Source organism: Ursus maritimus, unplaced genomic scaffold (assembly GCF_017311325.1).
Source record: "Ursus maritimus isolate PB19 unplaced genomic scaffold, ASM1731132v1 scaffold_14, whole genome shotgun sequence".
Taxonomy (NCBI): domain Eukaryota; kingdom Metazoa; phylum Chordata; class Mammalia; order Carnivora; family Ursidae; genus Ursus; species Ursus maritimus.
In genome coordinates this window covers 45,485,699-45,509,904 of record NW_024423786.1, presented here as the reverse complement: position 1 = coordinate 45,509,904, position 24,206 = coordinate 45,485,699, and the positions used below count along the sequence as shown (strand labels likewise).

Genomic DNA, 24,206 nt, shown 5'->3' with positions numbered 1-24,206 from the left:
GTATTAGAAACACAAAGGACAGAGACGAGCGGGCCCTGGAAGTGAGGGCTGGGACGCCGGGTTGGTGCGCACATCCCAGAACGCTGCAGGGTTGAGCAGCACCAACAGAAACAGAGTTAAAGTGGCCAGAATATCAGTGGAGAACGGTCCACAATCCCTCTGTTCTGAGACAGAGGCTGAGATTCGGCCACTGCTGCTCTGACTCTCAGAAGAGGCACAGCAAACTGCCAGGGAAAGCCGCCAGAGAACAAAAGCCTGGAAATACTGGCTCACAGCGTGCCCATCCCCAAACCCCCTCGCAGGGGACACGGAGACTCTACCCAAACAGGGTTGCCTGAGTATTGGCGTGGCAGGCCCCTCCCCCAGAAGGCAGGCTGAAAAATGAGGAAGCCCACATCCCTAAGATCCCTATAAAACAAGGGCGCACAGCCTGGGTTAGGGTCAATAATTTGGGCTCTGGACAACCTTGCAACCTCTCCTCATCAGAATGACGACAAGGAGAAATCCCCCCCACAGCAAGGAAAAGACAAAGAGTCTGTGGCCTCTGCCACAGAACTAATGGTTATGGATATAACCAAATTATCAGAAATGGAGTTCAGAGTAACAGTGGTCAAGATGATGTGTAGACTTGAAAAAAGTATTAACGAAAATGTTAATGAGAATATAGAATCTCTAAGGGCAGAAATGAGAGTGAATCTGGCAGAAATTAAAAATTCTATGAATCAATTGCAGTCAAAACTAGAGGCTAGGACGACCAGGGTGAATGAGGCAGAAGAACGTAATGGCGAACTGGAGGATGGGTTAGTAGAAGAGAAAGCTAAAATAGAAACTTGGCTCAAAAAAATCCAATCTCAAGAATGTAGGTTACGGGAGATTACTGACTCAATGAAACGTTCCAATGTCAGAATCATTGGCATCCCCGAGGGGGTAGAGAAAAACAGAGGTCTAGAAGAGATATTTGAATAATGTGTAGCTGAAAACTTCCCTAATCTAGCAAAGGAAACAAGCATTCCTGTCCAAGGGGCAGAGAGGACCCCTCCCAAGCTCAACCACGACAAACCTACACCACGTCACGTCATAGTGCAATTCGCAAATATTAGATCCAAGGATACAGTATTGAAAGTGGCCAGGGCAGGAAGCGGAAGGTGGGGACGCGGACCCCAGCTTAGCGAGGTTTCCCCAGCGGTGGGTCGGGCCGGGGGACCCCGGAGCCGCGGCTCGAGCTGAATGGGCAGGAGTGCAAAGGCCCTGTCTCGTCGATGTCTGTGAGCGGGCCATCGAGCTAGGGGGCAAACCTCGATTCCCATGTTACATCGGCGCCCTCCAACCAGATTCCTGATGGGCGGGCGACGGTGGACACCAAAGATAAAAGACCAGAACTTTCCGGAAAAGAAACCAAGTGAAAAGCTTTCCATAGGCTAAGTTTTTACTGCAAAAACACTGGAGCGACTTCCATAGCCGGACTCCAACAGAAGGGTTAGCCCGGAGCGCCCGGTCTCTGGGAGCTCGTTCTGGGAACCACTGCGACGTGTGCTGTGTGGTAGGTATGACCGTCCCCATTTCACAGACGGACGGACCGAAGCCCAGAGAAAGGAGGCGACTTGGCTGAGGTCCCCTGGCCAATTCGGGAGCCGTGGCCATGGTAGCCTACTCCTGCACCTGTCTCCAGGGCTCTTGCAGGTGGGAGAGGTGCCGGGCCCTGACTGCATGCCCTAGGCCCCAGCGGAGGAAAACATGGTGTTTTCAGCAAAATGGTTTTATACTAAAGGACTTTGATTTGTTCCAAAAGTCATGTACTGACAACTTTTTGGGGAAAGGGGGATTTAAGATGCCCTTTTACGATGTCTTTACTTGGCAAATTAGAAAGTGGCAACCAACTGATTTCCAAAAGGTGGGAGAGAAAGCTTAGCTTAACTTTGTATTCTCAAAAACAGGCAATAATCTTTATCCTGGGGCTTACTGGATACTCAGACACAGAAGTGGTCCTTCAGGTGGGGGCAGGGAGCAGGGACCTGTTGTCCTAAAGCCCAGACCTGAGAAAAGGAGATGCTCGTAAGATGCCAACCTGTACCCAAGTATCTTCCAGCTGTGCTTACGACCGTTTGCCACAAAGTCATTCACTTCCTGGGGACACCCACACAGCAGCACGGTGGACTTAGGAAAGTAATTAGTTACTCTATAGCACAAAGGATTCTACTGACATGCTTCCCCCTTTTCCCCCCTCCCTTTTTTTTGGGTTAAACTCTGATCGTTTAACTTATCCTCACAGCTCTGGGGTAAGCACTTTCATCTCCCAGATAGAGACCTGTGTATAGGAGTGACGTGATTATCTTAGAGCCATACAGCTCATAGATGGCAGGTCCAGAGTTCAGAAGAAGCAGATGTGGGGCTTGATCCCAGGACCTTGGATGAGGACCTGAGCCTAAGGCACACACTTAACTGACTGGGCCACTCAGGTGTCCTGGGACTGTCCCTCATAAGGGGCAGCTACTTCCTCATCTGTGAAATGAAGTAGGTACATCCAACATGACCTACTCTGGACTGAAAATTTTTGAAAACCAAAGTCTTAGCTTATGGTTTCAGGGATGTGGGAGAAGGAAATATTATCACTTTTATAGTCAAGGCAGAAAAGTTATTTTTAAAAAATAGCACCTGCCAGATACTAAGACAGCCCCAAGCCTGCATGGGGAGCTAGCAGCCTGGGGCCAGAGCCAAGGGGTGCACTGCCAGACATGGCTCTGGGCCATGCCCTGTAAGAGCTACATATTTTGTGGGGTAAAACTGCCAACCTGTACCCAAGTATCTTCCAGCTGTGCTTATGACCGTTTGCCACAAAGTCATTCACTTCCTGGGGACACCCACACAGCAGCACGGTGGACTTAGGAAAGTAATTAGTTACTCCATAGCACAAAGGATTCTACTGACATGCTTCCCCCTTTTCCCCCTCCCTTTTTTTTGGCTTAAACTCTGATTGTTTAACTTATCCTCACAGCTCTGGGGTAAGCACTTTCATCTCCCAGATAGAGACCTGTGTATAGGAGTGACATGATTATCTTAGAGCCATACAGCTTGTAGATGGCAGGTCCAGAGTTCAACCTCAGCCTGTCCTCAGAGCCACTTCAGCCACTGCTGTTATCTTAGGGTGGGTGTGTCTTGCACCAAGGCCATGTCAGAAATCCCTGCTGCTTCTGAAATTGTGGTTCTGGGTTGACTGTTCTGGACCCCCTGGTTTGCCCTATGGGACTGTCCCTCTTTTTTTTTTTTTTTTTTTTTTAAGATTTATGTGTCAGAGAGCTTGTGCGCACAAGCGCACAAACAGAGGGAGTGGCAGGCAGATGAAGAAGCAGATGTGGGGCTTGATCCCAGGACCTTGGATGAGGACCTGAGCCTAAGGCACACACTTAACTGACTGAGCCACTCAGGTGTCCTGGGACTGTCCCTCATAAGGGGCAGCTGCTTCCTCATCTGTGAAATGAAGTAGGTACATCCAACATGACCTACTCTGGACTGAAAATTTTTGAAAACCAAAGTCTTAGCTTATGGTTTCAGGGATGTGGGAGAAGGAAATATTATCACTTTTATAGTCAAGGCAGAAAAGTTATTTTTAAAAAATAGCACCTGCCAGATACTAAGACAGCCCCAAGCCTGCATGGGGAGCTAGCAGCCTGGGGCCAGAGCCAAGGGGTGCACTGCCAGACATGGCTATGGGCCATGCCCTGTAAGAGCTACATATTTTCTAGGGTAAAACAAGGTTACGAAGACCTGGGACATGGAACCTCTTTGGAGGGCTTCTTTCTCTGGGGCAGGTGAGGTCCAGATAGAGACGGGGTAACGTCCGTTCATGTGGACCTTCAGTCTCTGTCACCCAAAGCTAGCAGGGGACCCCGGAGGTGGGAGAGGCAACATGGCCCTGAATGAGTGAAAGGCAGGTGGAGGTCAGTTTTCATGCAGAACACTAAATAGGCTGACTTGGCTATTTTGCCCTGCCCACCTCCCTAAAGTCTGGCAATGGAGCCCAGACCTCGGACACGAAGGGCTGACTTGACTGTAAAGGACCAAATTAGTAACGATTCTGAAACTGGTTTGTGCAAATGGTTTTTTTTTTTTTTTTATTTCCACATTTATATCACAAGGTGTCCACTTACTGGACCAAATAGCAAAGTTGCTCCCTTCTGTGTCCTGAGAACACAGAAGTCTAGGTACTGTACATTCACTAAGGCTCCTTGTTTTTGCAAATCGCGTTTATGACAAATAACCATAAGGCAAACGAATCTAAAGGAATGGTTATGAGTGTTTCCAGCGTACAGACAGGTCTCCTCTTGCCCAACAATACAGCTTACACACCAGTAGCATCCGCGGTTACTTTTATTTTTTGGGAGGGGACTCTAGAAAGGTGAAATTTTCAAGATATGCGTAGGAAGGGGAAACTGAAAAGGGAGAAAGAGGAAAATTATTTGGCTGGTGGTCAGATGGAAGAGGGGGATAAAATAAACTCCTAGAAAACTTAAAAAAAAAAAAAGAAAAGGGAGAAACAGGAAAATTATTTGGCTGGTGGTCAGATGGAAGAGGGGGATAAAATAAACTCCTAGAAAACTTAAGATTTTGCAGCATTTTTTTCAAAACTGGGTTTTAACCGAAACCAGATGAAAATGTGTGGCTGCCTACGGAGTGTAGGTCGTACTGGCTGGCTGGCCGGCCGGCCCGCCTGCTGCTAGCAGCTTGCTGCGGCCAACAAGCTTCTGGCATCAGGACTGAAGCGCTGGCCAGGTGGGGTGCAAACAGGCCACGGTGTAGGTACACCCACTGCCTCAGACACTCAGGGCCAAATTTAAAAAAGGAAAATGCAAATAGATGAGATGCGTGCTTCTGTTGCTGTTTAAAGGTAACCTCTCCCCCAGGTTTTCTGTGCCTGCCTGCAACTGAGGTCCCAGCTCACGGGTGCTGGGAAGTGTCCGCACCTCTTCCGGGGTGGGGAACTAACGCTTTTTATAGCTGGTTTGCTATAGAGTTCTGAACTCACTTTGCCGGCCTTCCTTCCACACGGTCCTTCCTTTGCAATTTTGTTAGTAAACTGGTAGCAGCATTTCACAAAAGAAGGAGAATTTTGAGGGAAGAGCACGGAGAGACCTCGAGACTCCCGCCCCCTCCCTCCTGCCCCGGGCCGGACTCCCCGGATTCCCAACCACTGGAGGCAGCCAAGCCCCGGCTGCCCGCCTGCCATGCTAACTGCAAGGTGGGAATGCACTTAGAGGCCGACAGGCTGGTCAGTCCAAGCAGACATAAGGCAGAATGTTCAATCGCCCGTCGTCGCCGTGCGGATCGAGCGATATGCACTGCGTCCAGTCATACCAGTTACCCTGTGTGTCCTGACACCCGTTCACCCCTGGCCACTGGTGGGCCTGGATTCTGTCCAGATCGTCCTGCGTGACCTCGCGATTCAGCCCTGGGAGGTCCGTGGGTGCGCTGTGAGGCACCAGCACATGTGGCTTCCTGGCCCCGCGCCGGGTGCTCTCCTCCTGCTTCAGGTACTCAGACATGAAGTGGTGAGCCCCTGGGGTCTGTGCGCCTGACGACGAGAGCAGGCTGCTCTGCCGGCTCAGGTAGGACTGGATGATCTCATTGCGTGACAGCTCCTTCCAGTTCGTCTGTTCAAAAGGGCTCTGGACGCTGGCCTTGGCCTCGGGCTTGTCCAGCTCTGTCCTGGGCTGCTCTGTGTGCACAGGGCTGTCAGCCCGCACTGGCTCTTTCTGGGTCAGAGGTTTGATCTGTCTGGTCATGGGGTCAAAGGTGAGCTTCCGCTCTTTTAACCGGACAGGCTTGACACCCGCCTCAGCCACCTGCCCATCCAAGTTCACCGTGTAGTCACGAGGCCGGTACCTCTTCTTCTTTTTGCTGTCCGAGCCACCAGACGAGGCAGCATCGCTGTCCGCCTTGGAGGAGTCCGGGGAAAAGCCCGCCCGGGGAAGGAGGGACTCGGCTGGAGGCAGCCCCACCTTGCAACCCTGCCCTGCCAGCCGCTGGTGGCCCTCAGGCTGCTCCAGCCAGCGCACCGGGCTCTCTGCACTGGGCAGCAGCTCAAGCCGCCTCACAGGTGGTGTGGACGGCTGGGCCAGTGGAAGCGGTGATGGCACCTGTGTGACATCAAGCGCCTGGGGCCGTGGAGAGGGGCTGGGCATGGAGCCCTTGGGTGTGTACGGGCTCCGCTGCCGGGCAAAGGAGCCCTCGTGCCGTGAGTTCCGGGGACTGAAAGAGCAGCGAGGCGGCCCCCTGGAGTGGGGGGGGCCTGGAGTCTCATCCACCCGGTCCAGCTGCTGCAGCACCGCAGCCTTTGTCTGCAAGCAGGGGCCCGGGGGCTTGCCCAGGCCTGGGGAGCTGGTGTGCGGCCGAACGGCGTTGACGGGAATCTTGCCGCTGTGCTTGTCGCTCTCGCCGTGCTCTAGGCGGCCGCCCTCAGGGCCCGTGTGCCCGCTGCCGTCCAGGGCACCAGGGAAGCTCTCGGGGCTCCCGCCAATCCCGTTGGTGGGGAGGGGGGACGAGTTGGGTACCAGGGAGTCATGGCTGGCTTTGGAGACCTTGGGAGGTGGGCCAGGGTGGCCAAGGTCACGCTGATCTCCCCGGCGCTTGCGGCTGCCCAGCCTGTCCAGCCGCTGTCCGGGCAGCCTCTGGATGTCGTTGCGGTTCTTCAGGTCATGGATGCTCTTGGGCGTGCCGGCCGCCCCCACCTCTGGCCGGCAGTTGTGAGCACCCCCGTTGGCGGAGCCGGCACTGCCCGCCAGCCCCCGCAGCGCCGCCTCATTCTGGTGCACAGGCTCGATAAGCTTCTGCCAGCTCCGCAGCAGCTTCTTGGCCCGCTTGGCGAGCTCCTCGTTCTTCGTTTTCTTGCGGACGTCGTTGATGAGCTTCCCAAGTCGAGTTTCCTACAACCAGAGAGAGACAATGACATGCTTTTGGGACAGGAAGTCCCCCATGAAAAGGGAGCTGAGGGCCCCTGGTCTTTGGATTAACCCCACTGTCCCACAAACCACGGAGTTCCCTAGATAACAAAACCCATGGGGATTTGGGGTCCTTTGTGACATCTAACTTCTCAAATCCAGTCCTCAAACTTCAGGGTCCCAGGGCCACAGGGGGCATCTTCAGAAGCACCGTCCCACAGGCTCCTGGCACCTGGAAGCTGTGGACCGGCAGGCCAGTGCAAGGACACTTTGCTAGGGAAGCTCTTTGGGTGAAAGCACACAATGGCCAAGGCAACAGCAAACAGAGGGCCTGAGCCAGCATCACTCACTGGAGCCTCTCGCCCTCCTCCCCCCAGGCTTGCCTCCCAGCCCTGGGACTAAAGCCACCCAATTCCTGCAGTGCCCAAAGGAAGATGTTGCTTTTGGCACAGGCTAGGCCAGGAGGGTATCTGTACCCCTCACTCTGCACTCCTAAGTCCTCACCGGGCCAGTGAGAGCAAAGGCTCCAAGAAGCCGGGAAGGACTGGGGTTGGGGAAGCCCAGGCCCTGCCCACCCTGTTCTTCCCAATGTTGGGTCCTGGGGACACTCACCTCCAGTGCCTCTTTGGTAATGGGGTATTTCTCCAGGCTGGAGATGACTTCCAGCACCGCCACCATGTTCCGGATCTGCGAAACAAGAGCCACTTGTCAGACCTATGCCCCTTTCCTTGTTCCAGCCCACTCTGGCCTCTCCCTCCCCAAAAGCCAGTGGAGTTGGCGACATCAAAGTTCTCACCCCATGCCTGCTCCTGAGGCCAAAAACGTACCCAGTGCTCACCCTCCCGTCCGCCTCCTCTAGTGCATGGGGTGCAGCTGACCACGAGCCCGTCCATGGCCATGCCCACTTGCCCAAGTGGTTGTCACATGGCTGAAATCCACAACGCACATGAAGTAAGACCTGCTCCTGCTCCAGGAGAGGTGTTCTACTCTACCATCTCATGGGGGGCAGTGTGCCGAAGGACTTATCAAATAAAACACAACGAGCTTAAAAGATCAATAAAGGCGTACCTCCTTTTGTTGTTCTTAGCTTTATTACACTTCACAGATACTGTGTTTCTTACAAATTGAATGTCTGTGGCAGCCCTGCATTGAGCAAGTCTATTGGTGCTATTTTTCCAACAGCATTTGCTCACCTTGTGTCTGTCTCTGTGTCACATTATGGTAACTCTCGTATTTCAGATTTTTAAAATTATATTTGTTGTGGTGATCTATGATTAGTGATTCTTGATGTTACTACTGTGACTGTTTTGGGGTGCTACGAACTGCACCCATGTAAAATGGCAAACTTCATTGATACTGTGTGTGTTCTGACTGTTCCACTGCCCAGCCATTTCCCTGTCTCTCTCGTCTCCTTGGGCCTCCCTGTTCCCTGAGACACAAGTGTTGAAATTAGGCCAAATGATAACCCTACGAATGGCCTCTACATGTTCAAGTGAAAGGAAGAGTCACACATCTCTCACTTTAAATCAAAAGCTAGAAATGATTACACTTAGGAAGACATGCCCCAAACCAAGACAGGCTGAAAGCTACGCCTCTTGTGCCAAACACTTAGCCAAGCTGTGAAGGCAAAGAAAGTTCTTGAAGGAAATTAAAGTGCTAGTCCAGTGAACAAACATTGGTGATAAGAAAGTGAAACGACTTTATTGCTGATGTGGACTAAGTCTGAGTGGTCTGGACAGAAGATCAAACCACCACACCATTCCTTTAAGCCAAAGCTTAGTCCAGAGCCAGGCCCTGACTCTCTTCAATTCTCTGAAGGCTCAGAGAGGTGGGGAAGCAGCAGAAGGAAAGTGTGAAGCCAGCGGAGGTTGGCTCATGAGGTTTAAGGAAAGAAGCCAACTTCATAACCTAAGAAGTGCAAGGTGAAGCAGAGGGTGCTGATGTAGAAGCCACAGCAAGGGATCCGGAAGATGTCGGTGAGATAACTCGGGAAGGCGGCTACACTACACAACAGGTTTTCAGTGCAGACCAAACAGCCTTCTATTGGAAGAAGATGCCATCCAGGACTTTCACAGCGAGACAGAAGTCAATGCCTGGCTTCAAAGGACAGGCTGACTCTCTTGTTGGGGTGAACGCCGTGGTGACTAAGTTGAATCCAATGCTCATTTACCATTTGGAAAATCCTAAGGCCCTTAAGAATTATGTGAAATTGACTCTGCCTGTGCTCTAGAAACGGAACAACAGAGCCTAATGACAGCACATCAGTTTACAACATGGTTTACAGACTATTTTAAGCCTACTGTTGAGACCTACTGCTCAGGAAAAAAGATTCCTTTCAAAGTATTACTGCTCATTGACAATGCACATGGTCACCGAAGAGCTCTGATGGCGACGTGCAATGAGATTCATGTTGTTTCCATGCCTGCTGACGCAACATCCACTCTGCAGTCCATGGACCAATTGGAGTCCATGGAGTCATTTCAACTTTCAAGTTTTACTCTTTAAGAAATACATTTTGTAAGGCTACAGCTGCATAGGTAGTGATTCCTCTGATGGACCTGGGGAAAGTCAGGTGAAAACCTTCTGGAAAAGGTTTACCATTCTAGATGCCATTAAGAACATCCACGATTCGTGGGAAGAAGTCAAAATATCAACATGAACAAGGAGTTTGGAAGAAGTGGATTCCAACCCTCATGGATGACGTTGAGGGTTCAAGACTTCTGTGGAGGAAGTAATCACAGGTGTGATAGAAACAGCAAGAGAGTTGGAATCAGAACTGGAGCCTGAGGAAGGGCCTGAACTGCTCCAATCTCAGGCTGAAACTTGAACAGATGAGAAGTTGCTTCTAATGGATGAGCAAAGAACGTGGTTTCTTGAGCTGGAATCTACTGGCGAAGATGCTGTGGAGATTGTTGAAATGACCACAAAGGGTTTAGAATATTACAGAAAATGAGCTGATAAAGCAGTGGCAGTGTTTGAGAGGATTGATTCCAATTTTGAAAGCAGTCCTACTGGGGGTCAAATGCTACCAAGCAGCATCGCATGCTACAGAGAAATTGTTCGCGAAAGGCAGAGCCAATCGATGCAGCAAACATCACTGTCATCACATTTTAAGAAACTGCCACAGCCGCCCCAGCCGCCCCAGCCGCCCCAGCCGTCAGCGGCCACCACCCTGATCGGTCAGCAGCCAGCACCATGGAGGCAGGACGTTCCATCGGCAAAAGATTATGATTTGCTGAATAATGAGATGATGGTTAGCATTTTTTTAGTAATGAAGTTTTGGGGGGGTTTCTGTTTTTTGTTTTAGAGACCAGGGGAGGGAGAGGGAGAAAGAGAGAATCCTGAGCAGGCTCCATGCACAGTGTGGAGCTCAACGCGGGACTTGATCTCACCATCCTGAGACCATGACCTGAGCCGAAATCAAGAGTCGGATGTTAACTGTGTCACCCAGACGCCCCAGTAATGAAGTATTTTTAATTAAGGTATATACATTGTTTTTCTAGATATAATACTATTGTACCCTTACCAAACTACAGTATGGTGTAAACACCACTCTTACATGCACTGAGAAACCAAAAACTTCATTTGCCTCGGTTTATTGTGACGATCACTTTATTCTGGTGCTCTGGAACCCAACCCACAGTATCTCCGAGGAATGCCTGCACACAGCAATCTAATCAACTTGGCTACAATAACAAGACCTTTAGAGTTCATCCCAAGACACCAAAAAGCGACAAAGTGGGAGAAGTCAGACGCCACATGGCCTCGGGGCTCTGTATGTTTCTGGCACACAGAAAGCCTGGACTGGCAGACAAGAACAGGCGCCGGGTGAAGAGGAGACGGCAGCACCTGTGCTCAGTGCTTGCAGCCATCAGGGAATGCAGACAGGAGCCAGGAGAGGCGACCCTGCGGACGTGCCCACTAACCAGCAGAAGAAGTGGCATCTGACAGTACCAGGTAGTTCTGGGGCTCAGCCAAGTCTAGGGAGCGATGGCCTTTATTTGGTAGCCACACATGCACACCTGCTGACCAAGCCATTCCATCCTTGTGTACTGCTTGCTGTGGGCCAGGCCCTGCTCTCACACAATGTGTTTCCATGCGGCACTACTCTGTGGAATCGCAACAACCCCGTGGGGAAGGTACTATTATCATCACATTTACAGAGCGGAGATGGCACACAAAGGTGCAGGCCACGTAGTCAAATATTACAGTGACACCAGTGTCTTCCAAGAGTCAAAGGAGCAGAATGAAAAATTCAAGAGTAACAGAAATGAGCCAACTGTAGCCTCAGTGCACCAACAAGATGAAGCTCAGACCACAGGGAGTGGAGTCACAGAAAACACAGACTGCACTGATTCCATTTACACCAAACATCAGAGCATACTCAAAAATTAATTCAAAATCAGTCACAGACTCGGCCCCTGGCTGGCTCAGTCAGTAGAGCATGTGATTCTCAGTCTTGGCGTCATAAGCTTGAGCCCCACACTGGGCATACTGCTTACTTAAAAAATAAAATAAAATAAAAATAAATAAAAAAATATATATACACTATTCATTCCTAAAATCAATCACAGACCTAAATATGAAAGCAAAAACTCAAAGTCTTTTAGAAGACACAGGAGAGGGGTGCCTGGGTGGCTCAGTCGTTAAGCGTCCGCCTTTGGCTCAGGGCGTGATCCTGGCGTTATGGGATCGAGCCCCACATCAGGTTCCTCCATTGGGAGCCTGCTTCTTCCTCTCCCACTCCCCCTGCCTGTGTTCCCTCTCTCAATGGCTGTTTCTCTCTCTCTGTCAAATAAATAAAGTCTTAAAAAAAAAAAAGACACAGGAGAGTATCTCTGCAACCTTGGGGTAGACAAAGATTTCTTAGGACCACCAAAGCAGTAACCACCCAAGAAAAAATACTGACGAACTAGGCTTCGTTAAGATTAAGAACTTCTGCTTACTACCAAGAAGCAAACCTCACCCCAGGAGCACGTGCTGACAAAGCATGCCCAGTGAAGGGCTCAGCTCCAGAAGAGATAAAGAGCTCCTGTAGGTCAACACCCCCCAGCAGCTGCAGGTTTCGGTAGGGTGGTGAGACAGGGGAGCCCGCGCCCTGAGGAAGCCCACCTCCCCCCAAGATCACACAGTGCGCATATCACACGCCCACACACACTAGAACTGAGTTATGCAGGCACTCGAAAGGGCACAAGGAAAGGTACATCTCCAGCCACTGCAGTGTTTCCCTGTATCTTTTCCAAAAATACACCCTGCATATAGAAAAGCTTGTGTACATACTTATCACGCATTTAAAAAAAAAAAAGAAAAGAAAAACATGATTCTATGCCTTACTTTTTCTCACTAACATCAGAAACATCCAACATCACAGACCTCCTCCTTTTGCTCTTCCTTCCAGTTGGGGGGGGGTTGGGGGAGGGAGGGCCCCACTTGAGCAGTGCTGTGTCCCTCCTTTTCCACTTACTGTTACAAACAAGGCTGCAATCTCCACCTTTACTAGAGGCGATTCAGGGCTAACACAAGCTGCTAGAGGGGTTGTTGGCACCAAGGCCATGAAAGATTGTAATTAGCCGCCAGGGAGGCTGCTCCCATTCCATGCCCACTATAGGAGAGGAAGATGGGGAAGCCTGTTTCCCACATCCTTGCCAGCACTATGATGTACTGGTTTCCTTTGCTGCCAAAATGATCACACAGGATCACAAACTGAGTGGCTTAAACACCATGCATGTATATATCATGTCAGATTCCGGAGGGCAGGAGTGTAGGTTGGGTCCCTCTGGGCTGAGATTCAGGTATAGGCAAGCCACCCTCCTTCTGGGAAGCTCTTGAGGGCTGTTTCCTATTCCTTCAGGTGTTGACAGAATTACTCCTTGCTGTACCGAGGGCCCCCTTTACTTGCTGGCTGGCTGTCATCTGAAGGCCATTTCCAGCTTCTGGAGGTGCTATTCCCCAGCTCATGGCACCTCAGTTCACCTCCCAAGTCAGCAACAGGGCCAAGTCCTCACACCGCACCTCTCTGACCTGGCCAGGAAAGGGTCTCCACTTCTAATGATTTATTGAGGCTGGGCCCACCTGGATAATCCAGGTCTGCACCCTTAGTCACACGTGCATCGTCCTTCTGCCATGTAAAGTATCACATGCCCAGGTTTTCAGGACTAGGATGTAGACATCCTTGGGGCTGTGACTATGCTGGCCATGTATATTCCCACCTTATCTGCCTTATTTCCAGCTGAAGGCAGTTGTCACCTCCACCCACCATCCCAGGTTCTCTGTGTCTCCTCTGAGTGTAAACTGCAGTGACCACAGAGCACCAACAGTAGCCCCCACTCTGCCCGACAGAGCTCTCAGAAAGCTGCCCCCCTGCCAGGGGGCCCAATCCACACCTTGCCAACAAAGGCCTCCCCTCGAAATGTTCTCATTCAGGGCTGTGCCCGAGAACACACACACATCCAGACGGCACCAAAAACCTACTCCAAGCTGCAACAAAGGAAGGGGTCTGAGAGGAGACACACTCCATCCTTCACATACCTTGATGTGCCAGGGAAGAGATTCAGCGCAAGAGGAGACCACGAAGCGAGGAGGCCAGTACCATAGGAACAGCGAGGCCACCCAGTCCCTGTCCCCAGCCCTAGGATTCCAGCCCCGATGGGGTCCTGAGCTTGCCACATGGCCTGTCTCCACCCCAGTGACCTCACCCTGGTATATTTAGAGCCCTGGGTCCTCACACACTCCTGAACCACAGTCCCTGCAGAGCAAGCTCGGCAGCACAAACTGTCCTTGTCCTTGGGCAGACACTGTCCTGCTGCCAGACAGGAGGGGGGAGGCAGAACACCTGGGCAACCCCGGAGGCTGGAAGCAAGCTAGCACCGTAGACCTCGCACAGTGGGAGCAGGTCTGCAGGCCCTACCGTCCTTGCTGAGCAGCTCCCACACCTGAGCCCATGTACAGAGTCTGGCTTGGAGCAGGCTCTCCGGCTCTCAGCCCTGTGGAAAATGCTATCTCTGCCTAACCTCTTTCTGCCCTGGCTGCCTGGAAGTTCAGGACCATCCCGGGGGGCTCACTCCTCTGGCTCTGCCCTGCCCTGAAGTCATGATGGTGAGGGCACTGAGCACTGTGTGGGAAGCACCACCTGGGCATTCCAAGTGCAGTCAGTCCCTGAGTACCAGGAAGCAGACCCCGAGAAATGCTCCAAGGAGTCTGGCCCTGAGCACTGACACTCACCACACCCGACAAGCAGGAGTCTGTGCAGCTCTAGGCCCGGCCCAGCTTCTGGCCTCAGACCCAGTAGGCAGTGTCGGCCCAGCCAGCCCGTGGCTCTGCCTGGGTTGGGCACGCAAAGATGGAAGGCTCCTGAACCAGCCTTCCCAAAACATCCACCCACCCACACAGAAGCAGCAGGCCTCCCAGGATGAGATGTGGTCATCAGGAGGCTCCCAACCAGCTTCCAGGCCTGCAAAGCCCAGCACAGGGCCCTCAGGCCAGGGAGGTCAATGTCAAGTGGAAGGCAGACCAGGCATGCATATGGAGAGGGCAGCCCCTAAGTGGGGCCTCCCAGGGTAGACAGCGGAGGTCCTAGCACCTAGGGAGATGGTGACATGACACCAAAGCTCTGGAGAGGGGAAAGGATCAGAGTGAAGACAGTGCCATGAGCAAAGATGCCAGGAGGAAGAACAGACGGCGGGGAAGTTAGCTGGCTCCTACACAACCTGCCTTTCAACTTTAGCCACTGTGGGAGCTAAGCTGCTGTCACGTGGCCAAGTGGCTAAGACCACTTGTCTTTGGCCTGTTCTGGGTCCCTCCTGGCATCTGTCTGTAGGAAAATATACTCGCTCACAATCACAGCACAGACGCTGTTCTGTTCCTGTACAGGGAAGAAGCCTCTGGGCACCTGCCCGGCACCACCCCAAGGGGGTTTGAGTACGTCTGCAGGCCAGAGTCCCAGGGCCATATACAAACCTCCTGCTGTCAGGAATAGCCTGGCGCACTGGTGGCCCTTTCCTCCTTTGGCTATCTCCTTTGGGATTTGTTCTCAAGAAGAACAAAAACAAGAACACCTCTCAAAACCAAAGGGCTTTCCCAAAAGGGATAGAATTCACAAATGAAGGATGCCTGAGTGCCCAAAGTCTCTCATTTTCTCCTTAGGGCTCCTTCAACAGATGCAACTTAATTCATATATCATTAACAATTAACAAAGCCAAGTGTCACTTCCCCTTTCCATCAATGAGGACTTCCCATGTGAACTGCTCACCATCTCAGCCCACTTATTCTCTCTTGGACTGCCCTCTTTATTGGAAGTAATTAATCACCTAGCCAAGGAGCCCACAGGGTGGTGGTGTGCCCACAGCAGTTGGGCAAGGAAGGTGTCAGGAGAGGGGGAGGGCCACTCTGGAAGTACAGGGAGCAGGCAGGGCAAGAAGCCAGCAGGTGACTACTGGTAGAAGTGACTTCCTTAACTACCTCACTGAGTGGTTTCAGATCCTGGACTGGAGGCTCATGGGGCATAATCACGTACACTCCGTAAGACAGAAAAGTCAGTGTCATACAGGCAGCTCAACCAGCCAGTGTCTCCAGCATCGAATACACAGGCACCCCCTAAACAGGGCATCTCCCAGCTTTGGCATGGGGAGAGAGAACGCACATCCTTGTTCAAACCTACGGGACACCCCAGGGACACATGCTCCTCACCACCAACCCAGTGCCCAGGGCTTTTATGGGGTCTTCCCATGACATGAGAACCAAGAGCAGGCACAAAGGAAGCAGAAAGGTCTTTGTTCCTGGGGAGACCCTCAGCTCATAAGTCACTGCTCCAGCCAGACTAGCTGGCGGTGTTTGCTGCACAGGAAGAAGGGGGGCTGGACGCACACACGTGACAACACAAAAGAGGGGATGGCACCCCATAGAAGCAGCCTGAGCACAATTCTGGACCATGTAGCACAGAACACGACCACACTGCTCGCACGCAAGGCTGGTGACATCCCCGTCCCCGTCTCCTCACTCCGCCAGGCCAAGCAGGGGCAACAAAGAGCCCGTGCAGCGCTCCAAGGCACGCTGTGCTCTGTGTGAGCCGCTAAAGGTGCACGGCTCGCCCCCAGCTTTTAATGACACGTTTCGGAGTATTTACTGGAGAAACGATGCTTGGGTGTGGGTGGCAGAAGGGGGATAGATGAAGCAATGCTGATCAGCTCCACACTGGTTTCTACTGAAGCTGGGGCGTGGTTACATTATTCGCTCTACTTTTGTGTCTGAAATTGGTCACAAATCTAAAAGGCTACAAAATGCACCCGTTTCCTCACATGTGGATGGGACATCTCTGTGACTGGAGGTGAAAGGAGATGGCAGTTGGCAGCTGCGCAGAGGTGAAGTGAGGAAATCCCCGTTTTCCAATTCCACACAGTGGCTTCTCCCTGTACCATCTGGTACCTGCGTGGGGAGGGAGGCTGAGGGCTGGTGGGACACGGACTCCCTCCACAGTGAGCCTGTCTCTGGCCCCCTCAACCTCTGATTCAAACTAGAGGGCATGTTTTATCTGGTGCAACCTCTGGAGCTTCCCACCAAGGCCCCTGCAGGCCACTGCGCTGCTGCTCAACGACTCAGTGTAAAGACCGCCCACACCCCTGGTGGGAAAAGGGATCTGGGGTCTGCTCTCCGAGGTGGGTGTATGCCTCCTTGCAAAAAAGAGTCCACAGAGAGCTGGAACCCGGGCCATGCCTGATTCCTCACGCTTCCAGACCTGCTCTTTGCCTCAAATAGGGAGGATGCCACAGGTCTAGCAGGGCACCCACCTAGACATAGGCCAAACAGCTTCCTGAGGGGCTCTCCAGAGAGCTGGCGATGGCTGCACCCACGGAGAGGGCAGGTTCTGTGGCTGGGTTCCCAGGGTGCTGAGGCCAGGGAGGGAGGAGTCAGCACTCCAGGCTTCTGAAATGACAGCAAGCCTCAAGCCACACCAAAGCCCTCACCTGTCTACAGAGGCCAGCATGTATATGTTCACACATGCATGAGGTCAGAAGCCAGGGGAAGGTCAGTCAGAGTCTGGGGGCATCTCACAGTGGGTCCCAGGTTGGGTCACCCCGTCCAGGGAGGGTGGAAACATGGTAAAGAGCAACAGTAACGCAGGGAAGGGACAGCCAGCCAACGCTATGCTGTGGCAGAAAACCTGCCTACAACAGGGTACATGGAATCATCTTTAAAACCCTACCACACTTGAAAAAATATTTTAACTGGCCCTCATCACATGTCTGAAAGTTGCTCTGTGAATCAGATCGCTGGTCTGATGCTGGATCTGTGTTCAGAGCTGGGGCCAGCACAGTGGGGTACACCTGCCACTGACCAGCCTCCTCCTCCCCTATTTCAGGGGCGATGTAGGTAAACCCCAGGGCCTGAGTAATTACTGCCCTGTGGGGGATTTCCAACTCCACGTGAAACAAGGAACCGAGACACTGAGCTGCAGTCTGTGAGGCCTGTTGCTCACTGTTCTTTCCTGCATACTTCAAGGGTTCCCGCCCTGCCCCAAATCCCCATTCTCTCAGGAATTAAGCTGGATGTGTGCAGCCACGGTGGCAAAGAGGAAACCCTGTGCTCCTTGAGGTCTGAGCACTGGTGGGGCCCACAGTCAGTAAGGTGGGGCAGGCCCACCTCAGCCTGACTCTTACAGGACCACCACTTGTTGGGTTCCTCCAGGAGCTAAGCTCTCTAACTTTTCATCCTTGCAAGCCCACTTTTACAGATAAGGAAACTGAGGGTCTGGGAAGGTAATGGAGATCCAGGGCTCACCACACAGCTAGAAGGTGGCAGAATATGGTCTTATACTAACCTGGCACAGGCTCTGCCTATCACATACAGCCCAACTGGTGCTTTACTAGGTGGGGTGAGGGAGGGCACCCAGATGCCACCAGGCTGGTGATGTTGGCATCCCGCCCACACACTCACCCTGACCTGCCACAGCAGGTAAATGCACAGGTTACAGAGCTTCTTGAAGCCACACAGGGCCAGTGGCTTTGTGCCTAGCAGATCTCTGGGCTGCCTCTCCCTTCCCTCCAGGGCAGCCTAGAGCCAAGGGCACCCACATACCTACCCACCCCAACAGGGGCTTCAGCCCACCCAGTGCTCTCCCTACACAGCAGGCCACGTGGTAAACAGCAGCAACACCGGAGCCCGCTCCTCTCGCAGCCCCCACAATGGCGCACACCACACGTCTTCCTGCCTCTGATGAACTGCACACATGTTCCCAGGTCGGTGCCATTCTTTCTGTGGCTCAAACTGCCTCTTCAAGAGACGGTTGAGCCTCTGGATGCCTCTGCATCCCCCAGAGATCCTGGCTGAACCCAGCCCGTGTCCCACCCCATCTCCCTGAGTAAGGAAAAGTCATCAGTGCGGCTTGATCCTCCCTCTTGGCTCTTGAAGGTGCATCCTCCTGGCCCTGCTCTGCCCTGCCTGGTTCCACAGCCAGGCAGGAGCGAGAGGAACTGCCCTCAGGTTGCCAGCACTCAGCCTGGCCAAAGTGCCTTCCGCTGCCAGCACCTGAGTGGGAGCCTCACACCTATGGGGTGAAATCGCTCTCATTCACAGCTTCTTAGAGGAAGAATGACACAGCTGGCAGGGAGGAGGCGCAGCGGTGCCGTGTCCCAGCTGCAGCCGCCAAGCTCACCACTTGCAAAAGCACAAAAGCACTTCCTCATCAGAGGGGCCCATATGCTCCCCAGGAACGTCCACAGCTGGAGCATGGCCACTGCCTGCATGGCCCCGACTGTCACATTCACAGCCCACAGAGCACCCGTGGTCAGCCGGAGCATGTAATTGCAGCTGCAACTCGGCCCAGGGGATGGTAACCCCAGCCTGAGCCCAGGGAGCAGGCAGAGCAGTGCCTACATCCCACGAGCGGCACAGTGCAAGAAGGGGAAGCTCAGGGCAGCGGCTGGAGCTCCCCGTCAGCACGCAAACAGAGCAGCACCTGCCATCCTGGCTGCCATCCTTCTTCACTAAGAGGCTAGCAGATGGGGAGGGGGACATGGGGGAGGGGAGGAGAGGTAGCACTCTCCCTACAGCCCCTCCTACTTTTTATCTCAGCAGCTCCTTCCCAACAAAACGATGTACTTAAACTTTTCTGACCTCTGAATCAGGTCAACAGGACACACTCAATTCTCATTATAATCCAGCCTCGTCTGAGAGCACAAGAGCTCTCAATATGTCATCTGTGAGCTGGTTCATTCCTCCATTGATACAACTGGAAAGTCAGAAAGCCAAGCAGAGCATTTTTTTTCTGCCATCCATGCTCACAGAAGGGTCTGGCTAGCAGAGCATCTGATGACAGCACTTGTGGTCGGGTCAGGGTTTCTCCCTCCCATCCTCACACTTGGGAAGAACTGCCAGTAAGAATACTGGCTGTGCAAGACAGAAGGGCCCAACGCCCACGGGAGGGGCACACACAATGCTCGACCCACATGCATGCAGAATATAGGCAATCCAAAGTGAGAACCGGCCAGCATTTTAGGAACTGATAGGGGCCGACCTCCGACAGACTGTGAAGTAAAACCCAGAGTGCACTCCTGTGCCAAGTGAAACAGCCGGTGGTGGGGCTGGACAGAGAAGGGCCAGGCAGTGGAGCTGTACAAAGATACAGTGGGGCCAAACTGGGCCTCTAATGCTGTCCAACTCGGACTTAAGCAAGACCAGCCATCGATCAGCCCAGCTCCTCCTCCGTGAGCGAGGAAGCCCAGGTGGAATGTTGGGAAAACCACAGATCATCTCTGTAGATCCTGAATGGAGTGCTAACCACTGTCTTGAGGGACTCTGCCCATGGGGGCCAGGTCAGGTGGGCCCTGCAAGTTCACCAACAGCCTGCTCTGTGGTCTCTGAGACCCCTGAGGCAGTGCAGTGCCCAGCATGGAGCCAGGCTACAAGTCCACCAACCTGGGCTGCTGTAAGATCCTGGGAGCCAAGGATATTTCAGAATTCCCCTCGACAAGTCACCAAATGCTTTCTGAGCACCTACTACAGGCCTGGAGTACGCAAGAAGGCACGTATGGCCCAGTCCTGAAGGATGGGTGGAGATGGCCAGAGACAAGGACAGACACAATAGGGGGAACACCACAATGAGGCTCAGCTGAGCTGCCAGGAGCCCTGGTGCAAGGAGCGCGGAACCATGGCAACATCCAGCAAGCTCTTTTAGAAGAGAAGGATTACAGGGTAGGGAATCAAACACACAGCCCTTCTCAGAGGGACTCAAGCCCAGAACTGGCCCCACAACCTGAGGTTGCCATGCCACACAGGGTAAAAGTGACCACAGCACATACAAAGTCCAGGATGCCCCTGGTAAGCAGTAAGAGTGTATTACTGACATGTAAATGACATGCAGGGTCTGATAGCCCTCACTTTCCTGAGCACTCCCACGGGGTCACCACGTCCCTTCTGAGCTGGGTGGACACGAAAAAAGCAACAGGAACTGCCAGAACCTGGGTGGGGGCCACACTGGTTAAGTAATTTGGCAAGTCTCAGGGTTAAGTATCAAGGAGCTCTTGTTTCCTCTTAAATAGGAACCTGACAGCTCCGCAAACTCATCAGGCCCTAAACATAATTAACGGTGGGTGTCTCTGTCCTACACGGGGTGGTGGCCATCTGCTAGGCCATGAACTCCATATTGAGTGCTCCAGGGCATAAAGTACCAGAGAAGACTATGCACCGGAGGTCAGTGGATGGCTCTGAGCCCACCCACCCACCCAACCCACTCAGCTGTTCCCTCGGCCACTAAGTGGGAGGATGACAGAGCTTCCTACAGGCTCCTGCAAGGTGAACAAGAGACACACATGGACACCCAGGATGCTGCCTGGCACACAGAAGCGCCCAGAAAGGAGTCGCCTCCTACACTTGGTAGGGATATCAGGCCCGAGGCTGCCCCTCCCCCCACCTGCTACCCTGCAACTCAAGAGCTCTGTGTGCAGCTGGCAGAACCACAGTGGGCACAGGGACTTTCTCAGTGGGCATTCCTGTAACAGGGGCCACCCTGGAGAGAACCAAGGAAACGCTCACGAAACAGGAAGGAGAGTCTGTACATTCTGTGTCAAACATTGCGTAAGGATGGATGCTCATACCCCACGACCCAACAATTCCACTCTGAGGCACATAACCAACAGACACATGAACACCCATGCATGGAGAACATATTCAGAACAGCCCCAACTAAAAACCACCTGAATGGCCATCACCAGCATCATGGGTGACTAAATCATGGTCTATCCTTTCAGCATGGAATGAACACAACATGAGATAAATCTCAAAACAGTGTCCGGCAAAAAAGCCAGGCACTAAAGAATACATTCTGTATTGGATTGAAAGCTCACAGGCAGGCAAGACTTCTCAGTGGTGACTGAAGTCAGGGAAACTGGGGGTGGCAAGTTGCTAGGGAGGGAGCAAGAGTGGCTTCTGGGGAAACGCTCTATTCCTCGCCCTGGGTGGGGGGTTACTCAGGCGTGTTCATAAGCATTCAATAAATTGTAAAGCTCACAACTTGTGCACTTTTCGTGGTGAGGCCATCCCATCCTGGAAACAGACGTCAGAGCTGCTGGGGTTGAAAAGGAGGAGACACTGGTGAGTCACTGTGGCTACCACACAGTGGCATAGACCCTCTGAGGGTCCCACAGAGAGGGCTGCACAAGGTCAGGCTACCTCTGAGACATGCAGCATGCCCTATGCTTCAAAGCTCATAGGGAAGCAGGTCCACACACTCCTGCCCTAAGCAGGGGGGTCAGGTCTGGGGAGGACAAGGGTGCTCTGCAGGTTCCAAGGAAGACACACTCAATAGCTCAGTGTCCTCAAGAAGAAGTAAGCTCTAAACTTACTGGAGAGGCAGGCAGACAGCACCCACTCCCTGGGCACTGCTGGCCAGCACTGTGCTGGGCATCTCTTATCATACCACAGTCTCTTCTGAGACCACAGACCCCAAAGCAGGTATTATGCTGTTTCCCCAGCATGGAAGCCAAGGCACCCATTAAACATCTGGCCACAGGTTCATTACTGACCTAAGCTGCTAATCTTGTGCAGTCAGCCCATGCCTGACTCCATGCAATAGGCCATCAGCAAGTCATCCTGGTGACCTGGGCAGAAACAGACAGCTGGCTTGAAGGAGGGCAATGAGCAATTAGGATAAGGAAAGTCTTCATGCCTAACCCAGGAAAGAAGATATCAAAGCAAAGGAGACTAGAAATTAAAGTGGGGGAGGCAGATAATATTTGAAAATCAATGTAATTTGTCCTATTACAAGGGCTCAAAATGAAAAAGCCTTATGATTATTCCAAAAGATAGGGGAAAAAACATTTGACAGAACTAGGCATTTCTTCATGATAAAAAATTTCAGCAAACTAGGAAAACAAGAGAACATACTAGGCCTGATAATTGCTTCAACAACACCCACAGCTGACATCATACTTGATGGTGAATGGCTCCATGTTTCCCCCTCACAGGTGCAAGACAAGGAGAGGTGCTCACCACTTCTATTCAGTCTTGTCAGGAGGTTCCAGCCAATGTCATAAGGCAAGAAAAAGGTCGGGGGGGGGGCATCCAGATCGGAAAGAAGAAGTAAAACTGTATTCACAAATAACAGAATTGTCCATGTGGAAAATCTTATAACACCTATAAAAAAACTACCAAAATAAATGAGTTTAGCAAGGTGGCAGGATACAAGTTCAATAGGAAATTTGGCTATATTTCTTTTTTTTTTTTTTTTGAAGATTTTATTTATTTATTTGACGGAAAAAGAGGCAGCAAGAGAGGGAATGCAAGCAGGGGGAGCGTGAGAGGGAAAAACAGGCTTCCCGCCGAGCAGGGAGCCGAATGCAGGGCTCAATCCGAGAACGCTGGGATCATGACCTGAGCCAAAGGCAGACGCTTAATGACTGAGCCACCCAGGCGCCCCTGGCTCTCCCTCTCCCTCTCTCTCTCTCTCCCTCTCTCTCTCTCTCTCTCTCTCTATATATATATATATATATACAGGCAACAAACATTCAGGAAATGAAAATTTAAAAAACCAATTCCATTTATAATAGCAATTAAAAATATTAAGTACTTAGGGATACATTTGACAAAAGACATGAGAGAGGGGCCAGACGCTTAATGACTGAGCCACCCAGGCGCCCCTGGCTCTCCCAGCTCAGGTCATGATCCCAGGGTCCTGGGATTGAGCCCCGCATCGGGCTCCCTGATCGGTGGGAAGCCTGCTTCTCCCTCTCACACTCCCCTTGCTTGTGTTCCCTCTCTCGCTGTCTCTGTCAAATAAATAAATAAAATCTTTAAAAAAAAAAAAAGACATGAAAGAGTTCAACACTGAAATGTGCAACATTGAAAAGTGCAAAACATGGCTGAGAAAAATTTAAAAAAGCATCAATTAATGGAGAAATATACCAGATAAATGGATTGGAAGAGTCAATAGTGTTAAGTTTCTCCCCTAAACTGATCTATATAGCTTCAATGCAATCCCAATGAAAATTCCAGCAGGATCTCTGCGAGAAATTGACAAGTTGGTTCTAAAATGTATATGGAATCATACAGAGGTCCTAGAGTAGCCAACAGACTTGGAAAAAAAGAAAACCAAAAGATTATAATCAAGACAATCTGGTACTTGAGTAAAGACAGACAAACAGATCAATGGAATAGAACAGAGTCCATTAACAGACCCACACATGCACGGTCAACTGATTCTTAACAAAGGTGTTAAGGAAATTCAACGGGGGATGAATAATCTTTCAACAAATAGTGCTAGAATAATTGGGTAGCCATATGGAAACAGCAACAACAAACAAACAAAATCCTTGATCTCTGCCTCACAAGATACACAAATATTAACACCAAATGGATCATAAACCTAAATGTAAGAATTAATTGAAACTATAGACCATCTAGAAGAAAACACAGGAGGAAAACCTTAGTGACCTTGGGTTTGGGAAAGACTAAAAATATGACAGAAAAAGCAAAAAGTTTAGAGAAAACACAAACTGGATTTCATCAAAATTGAAAATCTTTCCTCTTTAAAACGTAACACTTATGAAAAAAAAGAAGGCAAACCGCACACAGGGAGAAAATATACATGAATCACATAACTAAGAATGGACTTGCATCTAGAATACATTAAAAAACTCTTTCGACTCAATGATTAGGTGAAGAACCCAAGGGGAAAAAATGGGAAAAATGGTTTGAAAGGATATTCAAATCTTTCATCAAAGAAGAGAGATGCACAGCATTATTAGTCATTAGGAAAATGCTTAAAACCACCATGAAATATCACTA

The 24,206-nt window shown here is 51.5% G+C and overlaps 1 protein-coding gene and 1 long non-coding RNA gene across 2 annotated transcripts in view; one reads left to right on the top strand and one right to left on the bottom strand.

The window, feature by feature from the left end:
- The first annotated feature begins 2,063 nt into the window (after positions 1-2,063).
- Positions 2,064-3,559, top strand: LOC121102523. Its single transcript, XR_005834592.1, has 2 exons — positions 2,064-2,359; positions 3,083-3,559. It is a non-coding gene; the product is annotated as an uncharacterized LOC121102523 (long non-coding RNA).
- Positions 3,560-4,525: 966 nt separating this feature from the next.
- The window catches only part of MED26 (mediator complex subunit 26), a 52,357-nt gene continuing 32,676 nt past the window's right edge, over positions 4,526-24,206 (bottom strand). Inside the window, exons 2-3 of the mRNA XM_040629095.1 lie at positions 7,545-7,619; positions 4,526-6,917 (exon numbers count right to left, since the gene is read on the bottom strand). Of these exons, the coding sequence (XP_040485029.1) occupies positions 5,265-6,917; positions 7,545-7,619 (1,728 nt within the window). The 3' untranslated portion in view covers positions 4,526-5,264. The remainder of the gene's footprint in view (positions 6,918-7,544; positions 7,620-24,206) is intronic.